This window comes from Pezoporus flaviventris, unplaced genomic scaffold, assembly GCF_033815535.1.
Source record: "Pezoporus flaviventris isolate CSIRO_AGI_PZ_B2104156 unplaced genomic scaffold, CSIRO_AGI_Pfla_v1 ptg000057l, whole genome shotgun sequence".
NCBI lineage: Eukaryota > Metazoa > Chordata > Aves > Psittaciformes > Psittacidae > Pezoporus > Pezoporus flaviventris.
Genome location: NW_026892605.1, coordinates 2,163,287 through 2,175,881, shown reverse-complemented (window position 1 = coordinate 2,175,881; position 12,595 = coordinate 2,163,287). Strand labels below are relative to the sequence as shown.

General features: G+C 40.8%; 1 protein-coding gene across 1 annotated transcript; it reads right to left on the bottom strand.

Moving 5' to 3' along the window:
- Positions 1-351: 351 nt before the first annotated feature.
- Positions 352-9,002, bottom strand: ESM1 (endothelial cell specific molecule 1). Its single transcript, XM_061469390.1, has 3 exons — positions 8,382-9,002; positions 4,374-4,529; positions 352-2,304 (listed from the first exon to the last, which is right to left on the bottom strand). Exons 1-3 carry the CDS (start codon positions 8,680-8,682, stop codon positions 2,204-2,206), a joined length of 558 nt encoding a protein of 185 aa, XP_061325374.1. The 5' UTR covers positions 8,683-9,002; the 3' UTR covers positions 352-2,203.
- Between the last annotated feature and the right edge of the window lie 3,593 nt (positions 9,003-12,595).

Here is a 12,595-nt window from a genome sequence, read left to right as displayed (position 1 = left end):
CAAGACTCCCAAACTCTTCCTGTATTTGGGTTGACCAGGAAGGGGTTTGTCCCCAGTAGGCAGCCTGGATCCAGCCACCTTGTTTTGGAGGTCATGTTTGGTATGGACACAAACTATTCTTAACATGGGCCACTACTCAGCTTCGGCAATGGAGAACGGTGCCCAGCAAATTCCCTGAAACGGATGCAGCCATTGAGAAAAGGTTTCTGTGGAAGAGTGCCTACTCTGCATGCACCATGGCTGTGCCATCACCAGCAGTCTTACTCTGTCATTAATGGATAGGAAAAATAGACAGCAATGCTTTCAGGGTTTGTTTTTTTTTATTGAACAATGATAATCATACAATTTTTTTTAATCAACCAGCTTATTACATATACATTCAAGAACTTGTAATGTCATTTATGACACTGTTGCAAATTAATAATAATGTATGCAAATATTTACTACATTCTTTAAATAATTCTCTTCAGTCTGCTGAAGGACCATGGGTTTGATCCTGCTCTCACTGAAACCAAGAAAAATTGCTTTTGATAACAGTAGGTCAGAATCAATATGCTTGCTTGTAAATAGCCCAAGATAATATTGCTCCCTCTCAGACCTAACCATTCAGTCCACATTTAAATCTGGTATATGCTAGTTTAATGTTTTTGTTTATGTGTGTCCAATTATCACCGTAAGAGAGCCTTCACTGATATGCTGACATTTGGGTGTCTACTACTGTCACCATTCTCTTGTTCTAGAGCACTTTTCAGCACTGCTTTCCCATGTGAGAGAAGCCTGCATCCGCTAATGCTGGCTTTGAATCAGGATTTGGACTCTCTAAAGGCATTGGAGTTTCTTTTGTTCATAGATTTAAAAGCATGTTTTCAGATCCTGCACCAAACTTTGACTGAGGTACTGCATACTCCTTCTTTCACTGAATTCACTGTCAAAGCTCACATTGATTTCAAAGGAATACTCAATTCAAAACACATTTCCAATGAGTGCTCTGCATTCCTGAACTCAGGCAATCCAGCTCCACGCTAACACAGCTACGTCAATTTCCATTATCTGTTGTTCCCAGACATACTAGCAAACCCGTCTCAGTGTGGATTATTTTGTGGAACAAATATATTGCCCAGTCTGGACTGAATGAGGGACTGTCAGTTCCTGCAACACTCTTAATATATATGAATTATTCTCCTGGCTGAAATGGGACTGCTTGCTCATGCAAGTAAGAAACTAAGTACTATAGGCTGTGGTGGCGCTACTACCACTTTGTGAAGGTCCAAGCCTTCCCTGCACTGAACCAGATGAACTCCCTGTGAGTGGCAGATGGGCTGCAGCCAGCAATGAAGATGGAAATTACAAAGGTTCATTTGCTGGGCTCTGGCATTGGACCCATTGTTCCCCATGAAATGCAGACATCACCTTAACACACCATAGTAGCTACTTTACAGAAACATATATATTTAAATAATGCTAAACAGCTTGTTTCTTTTCAGATCCCCATCTACAAATTGTAGAATTTACCAAGCTGCTGCTTCTCTGTACAGAATTTAACTTTAGAAATCCACCTAAATACAATATATGGCTGCAGTGTCTTGGTTAAATTATTCACAATGTACAAACTTAAATGCTGGGTGTTTTCTTACTGAAGAAAGATGTATTTATCTCTGAGGAATTGTCACCAAACTTCCAAAAACCAGAAAACGACTAATGACTAACACTGGTTTATTTAATTCACACTGTTGTGCTCTTATGCTATTATTATTCTTGTGATTCAGGGGCATTGTTTGCTATCCTGGGATTTGTTTATGTGAGTTTCTTTCACACTGGCTCCACACCAATAGTTTCACTCACTCAAACTGTCCACTGAATTCAATGAGAGCTCTCCCTGCCTCAGGCTGCAAAAGTTAGCCTCTGGCATTATTTAGATGAGGAGGGTTGAATTGTGTTGTTTTTTTTAAATATTACTGTACATTCAGGAATCCACAATACATTTCTGTTCAAATACTTATCGAAACAGATATTAAAAATCATATACACTGTACAGTCTATTTTTAAGTAAACATTTTTCTCATGGAAACAGAATAACAATTTGCCTTCAGAGGTTACATTTTCATATGCTATACATCTACTTTGTTCTTAAAGTGTGTTGTTGCATATTCAATAATCTGTGAGAAATGCATTCACTTGAAAGTCTTATGAGTGTGAGTAAATATCAGCGAGGATTTAGCCATTTCATTACCGGAGAGCGAATAGTTTTCTCCTTAACGAATTCCTCTTTTACAGAATTGCCATCCCCTGATGCCATGTCATTGTCTGAAAACATACAAACATAAAGGTGGATTTCATGAAAATGAGAGAATTAAAGTATTGTCCTAGAGTAATATCCCTGTTTTTTGGGAACACTTCAGACAAAAAATAGTTGACAAATCTTGCAGGAATCTCCCTGAATGCCCTCCAATAATCCAGCTGCAAAATTTCTGGCAAATTATGGCATAAGCCAGATGTGCTTTCCTGTAGTTTAAGCATAAGGTGGGTGATTTGAGTTCTGTTTCCAGTCTCACTACAACACTCCAGTATGACAAGGGACCAAGCGTTGCATCCTCAATAGCTACAGTAGTAAATTGAGCATGCCTGGAGCTATTCCCTGACTGAGGCCAGCTGGCATGGAATAGCCTAGTGCATGACACTAAACTCTCTCACTCTCCAAAAAAGGGTAAAAGATATCCAGTTTGCCCACTGGAAATGATCCCTGGCTGACACTGATTCCTGAGCTGTGGCTGAGGTTGTTTTGCAGAGCTGAGTAGACTGGGACAAAGCATGCCAGCCACTGCCCTACTGTTCAACCATGAATGTGGTCAAATTGCAACATACAGGAACATGCTCCGGCTATGTTAAATTTAGTAGGGTATATGTAGTTATAATGTCTTTATAAAACATAGAGGCCAGAAACTTGTATGTTTAAAATTCAGAGGTATTCACAGCTGGTTTAATTCACTGAGGATCTGTCCTAAGTGCTGTAGCTACCTCTAACCACTATTAAATGAAACTGTGTGTGACCATCCCATGCAGTACTACGCACGGGTCCCTGGTCTACCTCCAGTGATGGACCTCTGGGGACAGAAATCAGTGTGAAACCTTTACACTGGTAAAAAAATGGGGTCAGTATCTCACTCTGGCTGGGAGCAGACAAGTTGCTAAACATTGAGGCAGCAGAAGGTTTGCGAGCAAAGGCAAGAGGAGGACAGGGAAAGAGGAACTGATGGAAACAAGCTACTTAGAAAGATTTGGAATATAGGCTGGATACAAGAAATAAAAAGCAAGACAGAAGTATTTTTTCTTGTGATTTCATTACCCTTAGTAACAAAAGCTGGAAAAGGCAAAAGAGCACAATCATACAGAATATACAAAAAGTTCATAACTGATGCATCTCATGAAGTTGAAATCAAGATCATTTTAAATATGGCATGGTCATAAGCTGTAGAAATTTGCTTCTGTCCAACTAAATGGAGAGCAGGGGGAAAGATAAACCCTGTATTAAGGCAGCAAACTCTAGATAGCTTACTCTAACAGGAGAAAATTAAAATAAGGCATACAAACTGCAGTTGAAGAAGAAATAATATTTGAATACTTTGGGGTGAAATCCTAGTAAAGCTCCCAGTAGGTCTATGATTAAATCTTTGATATTTATTTAACATATTCATATTTACATTGATTGATAGTTTAAATTTAGAGTGAGCATTGTTCAGTTAAATATACCTCTGTAGAACCATGTGGAGAATAAAACGGGAAGAAATTTTAATCCCAGCTTTAAAGAAGTCTTTTCTGCTTCAAAAACTCTGCAGTTTTAATTCTGGAAAGTTCTGGTTTTAGGCTTCAGACATAATCTTACAGGTAAGAATTTATTCTAGAAATAATGTGATAAATTACTACAATAAAACATTTCATGAAACAGCCTACTGACATCTGGAAATGTATAAAGCTCTGGGATGTTATTTTTACCATATATTAGCTAACAGTAATAAAACTTAGTGAAATCCTATTCTGCACATAGCAGGTACATGCGCCACATCTCAAGTGACTAATGCAAACCCTGGCATAGCCTCCCATTGCACACAAGATGCCGTGCTCCTAGCGCATGCAACAGCTGTGAAGTATTTCACTCCTGTTGGGATTTCAGAATGTTTTTACCATGTGTTACAGCTTACCTAACTCTTGCCTTATGTTAGGGGAGCTGCCAATAAGAAACATAAATGTACCTTGTGCTGTTAAGCTGTTTGCACAGCTCCAGCAAAGTACACGACTCACACGCAGCGTACACAGCATGGCAGTAAATCATGTACAAGGTGATTTCTGCTAAAACTAACTGCCCAACAAAGTCCTACCTGTGTGTGAAACGATTTTTCGTCGATTTGGAGGCTTGGAAGCAGACAGTTGAAAAAACGGAAACTTCAGACACTTCCCAGTTACTCTGTCACAGATGCCAGAGGGACAGTTGCAGGTTTTCCTGCATTCCATGCCATAGGTACCGTAGGGACACTCTGGAAAAAAAGTAATATAGCAAAGCAGTCCTCAGTGATCCAAGTTAGCTGCTGTCTTAGTAGCTTGTCTGCTTATATCCTTAAAAGTGGAAAACCTTTGAGTGGAGATCAGCTAAACATTAATTGCAGGATTTCAGCAAGCCATCTGCTTATTACAAGTATTTGCAAGTTTTAACAAACCTTGACACACATTATATACACAATTTCTCTTCCTATAACTTACTTACAATGTGTTATTAGTAATCCTTCTGTGAAACACTTGTAATATTGAAATGTAAATTAAAGGCAATATGAGTATGTAAGTATATAGTCATAAAGGATTTGATTAAAGGATTAACATTGGATTTAGAAAAGAAAACTTCAGAAAGTTTCTGAATTCACTGTTTGGGAATGATACTGTGTGACTCATTTGACTGTCATGATTTAGAGCAGCAATTTATTGCTGGCATGGGCAGCCTGTGGCTGGGGCCACTGCTTATCTGCTCAGGGGAGACTGCTGCCCAACCCTGAGGAGCTATCCAGCAAATGCACCTTCCTCCTGGAGACGCTCCTGGAGAAGAACCTTCTCCTATCCGATGTCTTCTCATACAGCAAAAGTCTGACTTCCCACGGCAGACAGCAAAGAGCTCACCTACATCTCCAGCTTGAAAAGTGAGTACGCAGTAAAGGGATCACAGGCATTATGGCAGCTGCTGGTTATACCTGCATCTGGTCACCTGGTCATCTGCCCCAATTCAGATCTCCTGTCCCTGAGCATGCTCACAGTGGAGCACCAAAGGGCAGCTGTCAGGATGGGACAAAATGCTTTTTGAAAAATTAAGTCAGGTGCAGAGGATTTGCCCTATCCCATAGCTGACACATATTCTGCTGGACCACATAACTTCCCGGAGGGTTTAAAACTGGGGTCACAGCCCTTGACTTCCTCTACCTTGCTGTTGAACAGGGTATCTTCCCAGGACCATAGCTGAAGAGACGGAGACAAGGAAAATCCAGCTCCAATGAACTCTTTCCAAACCACCACACAAGAGATCATCACAAGAGAATTTTGAGATGTCCCAGGAGAAAGGTCCTTATGCCCAGGCTGTTCTTGCCAACCTGGGTACATGGTCACCTTAAATGGCAAGTCCTGGAGAGTTTCAAATTCAACTCCTAAGGGCAGATGCACGACCATTCAGGGCTGGACTAGGTTCCCACAAAACACTTGAGAGAAGATGACCGTGATAAGCAGAAATGATACCTCCTTTATCATATTCTTCCCCATCTTCAGCTCTGGGACCTCCTCAGCCAGACATGGTTTCTGAGCATATAACCCCACAACAGGGTTATCCTTCTGAGCTTGCCCAGTCTCCTTTTGAATCAGCGCAAATATTTAGTTTTGCCATGCAGCTATCTGAAAATCAGGCTAATGCCCAAAAATGAAATCAGTATTTTAGAATTCTCTGCATGTCCAGAGGTTATGCTTTTATAAATGAAAACGCTGGGAAATTGACTAATTCCCTTGTAGCAACTGCACGGTGAATTCCTCCAGCCTGGATCACTTCAATGAGCTTCCCCAGACTCCCCTTTCTGAGCAAGGACACTCTTTGATCTGCTGTTTGTCCACATAAGAAAAAAAAACAAAGCCTTGCCGAAGTGAAACAGGTTGTGTGTGCACAATTCTCCCCGAGGGACAAACTGAGAGCACACACCACATGGAGCATCAATCTGCCTGCTGCAGGTGCTCAGCTGCTCAGCTCAGAGTGGTGGGATGCAATGCTGTGCACAGCAACATGGAAACAAGTCTGAGACAAAGCAGTTGGCTCCATGTGGAATAATCTGTCATTGATGCTGCTCTTCAGATTTGATAAAACCGAGATCTGAGTCAATTTTGTTGTTAGAAGGTTTTGTTCAGCAGAAGCAGCTCCTAGTGATCTAAGGGGGTGCAAGAGCAGGGTCTTTACTGTGACAGTTATACTGCAGGTTTAGAGGGTATTTAGTAATAAAAGTGCAGACCACCAGTATTTCTTAGTCTGGTTTGGCCAGTTATGGCATTGCTATTGATAATAATATGATTATTATATTATCAGTCTTGTAACACTAAAAGTGCTCAAGAAATTGCTCTGAAACTTATTCTGTCCATGCCTTACACATTTTAAAAATAAGAAACTGAAGAACAGAGAGTTCAGATCATTTTTTCACAACTTCAAAGTAAATGAGTCGCAGGAAACTGGAGACAGTAGAGCCATCCTGACCCTGTGAATTAGTACAAACATGGAAGTTATCAAAATGAGTGAGTGATATGGTATCATAGTGGATATAAAAAAATAATACTTGGCCTCATAATTTGCCTGATAAAATTCACATTCATACAGGAAGACATTGTACTATCTCAGACCTGACATGAAAAAATGAAAAAGAATTGGAAATTACATCAATAATAGTGCAAATAAATATATGGGGAATAGAAGCCTCAGATACAAATTTACAACTCTAAGTCAAGATACGGCTTTTTCACTGACTTGCTAGGAATAAGAAAGAAAATATTTTCCACAGAGCTTCCAAGATTCAGCTGCAGGGATTCAGATCTCATGTCTCTCAGTGTTTTTTTTTTCCATTTGAAGTGGGCTATTGGAAAGAAATTCCTATGAGGACATTGAAAACTATATAATCATCCAAAAGAAATGTTAGAAGAATTATAGGCATACCTTTCACTGCAGTAACTTTCAATAAACTGAAGATCAGACAACTATCTCAGTCAAACACTTTTCTGGTGTGTGTACCAAAGATATGACATTTATATGCATAGATTTTGAGTCCTTAGAAATAAAAGTAGTATTTTGGGTCTCACTCTCAAACATGCACATAAATTTGTTTTTAAATACCAATGTAAATAAGTGTGTGCTATATGTGAGTCAGCCTAAATGACTTTTGCAGCATCTGGTCCTAAATCATTACTTTAACTGAGGCTATTAATACTCCTGATATTTAACTGCCAAGACATCTTCACTTTTTAGGAAGTTATTCAAAGGCATATCTGTATCTACTTACTGAAGTGGTACATGAACACAGGAAAACTCGCTGCATTTACATTTTGCAAAACCTTTTTTTAAAATGATTTATTTTAAAAAACTTTCATCCTATTTCTCTCATTTTTGCATGGAGCGTGGATCACTCTTAAATGAAAAATGCTATTCTAGTCTACGACTAAAGAAATCAGCATGCAGCATACCTGGAATAAGCTGAGAGCAGTGGCTGGCTGCTCATCTCTCAGTCAGCTCCTGTTCTGTTATTCCCATCTTTCAGGCAGGAAGGTCTCTGCCTCCCCTGACAGCATCCCTAGGGTAGCTGAGCACCTCAAAGGCAGGACTGAATTAAACAAAACAATGTCCCCAGGCGCTCGGGGGTGCTGTTATCTCCATCTCTCAGACCCCAGAGAGAGTACCTGGTCCCCGCGCAGGCAGCCGGCAGGCAGTGCCCGAGGGAACCTCACCCCAGGGAGAGTGCAGCAGGAGCAGGGACCTCGTGACAAGGTTGGACTTGCAGGATTAAAGTCTTTGCAATTTATAGAAACCACCCACCAAATCAGTGGAAGGATCAGGACTAGTGCCTGCATCTCCCAAGTCCCAGTCAAAAATCTCATTTCCAAGCACACCCCATCCATATTTCCTCACATATGTCCCCAAATCTAAACAATATTCTCAACATTAATAACCCTGTCCTCCTACATGTTAACACCTGTATTTTACACATTCTTCTTGGATAAGGGCTGAGCTGGAAAAATCCCATTTTAGACCTTTCAAGCAGGAGGCAAGCTCTACATGTAGGTTGCTGTCAAATTGCTAAGGTGGGTGCATGCAAAGTGAATATTGTTACCTTTGCAGATACCAAATTCATCACCAAAGTCATCCTCCTCAGTGTAAAACTGGCACTTCAGCCCAGGACCACACTTGACACCATCCATACCCGAGACCGTACGATAGCAAGTCTCCCCCAGAGCAGCTGCACACACTCTGCAACAGCCACAGTCATCCAGCACCGTTCTCTTACAGCGCAAGGTACTTTTGCATGCGTTACTGTCACAGGGTTCAGGACAATCTACTGCATATTTCGCACTCCAAGCAGTTCCAGCGTGCGCGGGCATCAGGAGGAGTGTGAGAAACAGGAAGCCCTTCATGTCTTGCAGGAGTAAATTCTCAGTTCCGAAGAGCAGGCTTTAATGCTAAGCCTGCTGGTGCCTTGTGCCGAGGGAAGCAGCAGTACAGAATCCAAGGTGGTAGCTGCACACATCAGCCTACAAGTTTATGAGCTTTATACAGTGTGTTGCCCACATGCTGCACCGTCGTCAGCTTCCTCAATCCGGCAGCGCTGCTCCTGCCAGCCTCCCTTGTTTCAGTTTATGAAATCCAGGATGACGGTTGGATTAGCACTCTGCTGCCATCCAGGAATTGAAAAGCCTGAGCTGATGTAATCTGTTATGTTTAGTTGGTTGTTTTGCATGAGGACTAAAAACTCTCTCACATCCGTCTCAAATGCTCAAGGACGTCTGCCAAAAGAAAAGAAAAAAAAACCCACAACACACAACTGAAGAAAAAAGAAACCGAGTAGGGTGCATTACCTTCCTGCAGGACAGGGATCTCTCTGACACGGGGCACACTGCTGACAGGACAGCTCTGCCTCACTAGCACAGCTCACTTGGCCAGAAGAAAATCACACTGAATCATCTCCCTGCTGGAAGAATAATCTTTAAAAGAATAAATCTTTGCTATCCCCTCTGAGAGGATGTGGACAGTTACGTTAAGGAACAAAGTGAGATTATGTAATTTAACAACCAAGCTCAGATGCTTCAGTAGTGTTTTTCCTGCCTGCATCGAAATGGTACTTTTTAATCAGTATTTAGGAGGAGATGAATTAAACATTTCACTCAACAGTTACTGCTAGAACTTGAAACAGGTCAGACAGAAACCAGCATTTTGTGGGGTCTTCTGCAGGAAGTTCAGGAGAATGATCAATGAGCTGCCCCAGCCTCACAACCAAAGGGGGAAATCCACATCCATCACCAGTACAGTCTGCACAGCCTCAACACAGATCCGGCGGAGCTCATTCTCCTCCACTTCTATCTGATCAAACTCTATGGGATGCCCTGATGTTGCTCTTCAATGACATTAGTGTAAATAAACAGAAAATAAGTCTCAATTTCCTCCATCCTCCTTTTAGATTTATTCATGCTGCTAGAGCCTTGACAAGAAACAGCAAACAACCAAAGAGTTCAATGTAACAGACAAACCACCGGAGAGATGGAAATTTCTGCTCTAAAGAAAGATCTACAGGAAAGGGGAAAAGAACTAAAGCTAGCCATAAATAAATCTCTGCATGCCAAAAGTTGCTACCACTGAAGTTGGTGGGAATCAGATCAATCTAAACTTGTATGCTGTGACCAGCTTGTTATTTAGGAACCCTGTGTGTCGAGTGGGCTGAGTACATTGCCCACTCGGGCAATGTACGTACCTCAGCCACCGAGTTGGCTGCCAAATAAAATGAAGGGCTATGCTGGAAATAGAGGAGAGCAGGAAAGCCTTTTATTCATGAATGCAAATGTGAATTGATGGATCCAAAACAAAAAGCTGAACTCCTTTCTTGCGAAGATGAGAAAACCAACATACAGTATATTGCATTTGGGTAGGTCGTTCATATAATTCTGGTATACATGGGTAGAAGAACCTAGAGAGGAGGGGAGGGGAGGGGAAACCTAATATGTTTAGCATATGTCAAAGGTAGACTATACTTGGGCAAACATTTGCAGGCATCCATCTTATACAGTATATAATTACTTAAAATACAGTTCTTCTAATCACAGTTGCCAGCTGGCAAATGTTTACATGCACTAGTTCATGCCTGTGTTCACATGTAATCTTGGACTAATCAGTGAATTTAAAGTGTAAAAATTAAAGCATTACGTTGAAGTCTTACGTAAACCAACAAAGTACTATTGGTAGCTATGAGATTACAGCAATTAGTAGTAGTAAATAATTTTATTTTCAAAATCCAATGCAACTGTCCTCTGGGATGGGAAAACTTCAAACATGGAAGTGAAGATGGCACGTAAAAAACAAGGAGGAACAAAAGTGCAAGGTTACAAAGAGCAGATAAATTAGAAATGGATGTGCTTACCTATGACCCCATCACAACTACAACATGGCAAAAGCCTGTTCAAAAACAAAGTGCAACCCAACATCACCCCACAGTTCACAGCTCAGCAAAGCAATGTAAACCACTGCCCATTTCTGCTAGCATCAACTAAAACTGACATTGCTTTATACTAATAGGACACGCTGTGGGCCTGAGAAGCCCACATAATCCCACTGTACAGTCCCCTCAGTGGGAAAGACTAAATTCAGTCAGAGGGCAAGGGAGCCCAGCTAAGGGCAGGAACAATTTCAGTTCCCTGCCCAAATCTGCTCACAAGTGTGGAATAGCCCAAAGAAGCAGGTTGCATGCTTAGTGCAGGAGACCTCACAGGGCAGCAGTAACAAGCAGGAAGGCTCTCCCTTAAGTCCCTCCCTTAAGTCTTCCCGAAATTAGTTCACACCTGCCTTTAAACTCATACCTGTTTGCTCCCTCAGAGAAGATAACAGGGGAGTGTGCAGACCCACCCATACATGCACTTAGTGTTTATGCCTGGTAGTAACCACCAGCTGGTAAAATCATGTTCAGTAAATATATTTAGGAAATGCTCTTTATATAAAACAGCAAAAGATCTGAAACAGCTGCGTTTCATGTTTGGGTTTCTAGCAGGAAAAATGTCCTAGGGAGATGATAAATAAAAAAATTACAGACAGATGTGGTGAGGAAAAGAAATCGTAAAAGAAATCAGCACACTCCCCTAGCAACTCTCCAATATTATTTGGACTAAGATGGAAACTGTATTCTGTGCTTGGAGCTAGAAGCCAAAGTAAATTATTATGATGGATAAAAAAAATACATATAATGGAAGAAAACAATATGAAGAAATAGAGGTCTGTCTTATACATGAGTGGCATGGAGAAAATGGTATTGCAGATCTTTCACACTGTCTAACGATTAGGTTGTGAAATAAATCCAATGTCACTCCCTCTAATTTTAATGTGTCTTTGCTGGTTTACCTGTTGAATCCATTAAGCTTTTCTTTGCAATGAACAGCATGATAATGTAAGGCCCTGAACCAAGTTCTCTCTTGAAATTGGTGCAATGGGAATTAATAAAACTTCCCCAGCTATCAACAGCAGAAAAGTTGGCACCATTATTTAACCTGTGGTATAAATACACTTTAAATGTGGAAGATTTTCTGAATCATATCAGAGCTAATTTTTCTTTCCCAAATTTACAGTATAAATTGTCTTGGTGCCAGTTTACATCATAATTACTTCACCATATATAATGTTTGGCATTTCTTATGGAAGCAGAAAAGGTTTCAGCCCTTAGGTTCAATGCTACAGGGAACTGAGCAATCACTGCTTTAGCATCACTGAGCTGTGAAGTGTGTTTTCAGCTGAATACTTCAGAGCACATTTTTTCTAGTTCTTTGGCAAATAACCAATTTCTCAATCAAAAGCAGCTTGGAAGGGAGGGAGTCTTGAGGTTGTATTTATGCCCTCTGAGAAGCTTGACCCTACTTGTTTGACCCCACAAGGTCCCCATGAAGTGACATACCTCATGGTACATGATTAAACTGTGCTGGTAAACAAGTCTATTTATTAGGCCAATACTGTAAGGCTTTGTTTGTTTTACTCTCAAAAACAGAGTAATTCACCTCAGTTCTTCTGAACTTAAGCATTCTAGCCACTGTTTTTATCCAGTCTTTTGAACACATAAAGGCAGTTAAGCAGGAAGCATTAATATCTCTTTTAACATAGGAAAAGGATTAATATATGACCCTTGTTGCTTATTTCCAAAAGGCAGTCCCTAAACTAAAAATATGTTGCCGTACATTCCTGAACGTTCCAACCTTTTCCCAGGCTTCCTTTACAAAAAGCCATAAGCACAATGCTACACGAGAAGCAAAGATTCAAAGGGAAACACCGAAAGGAAGCTGAGCTGCAAAGTCCAAAATG

Coding starts and splice junctions, on each gene's coding strand:
- ESM1 (XM_061469390.1), bottom strand. CDS start 8,682: ATGAAGGGCTTCCTGTTTCTCACACTCCTCCTGATGCCCGCGCACGCT. Junction 4,530..8,381: donor TGAATTTGGTATCTGCAAAG/GTAACAATATTC, acceptor CTTTTTTTCCAG/AGTGTCCCTACGGTACCTAT. Junction 2,305..4,373: donor AAAAATCGTTTCACACACAG/GTAGGACTTTGT, acceptor GTATGTTTTCAG/ACAATGACATGGCATCAGGG.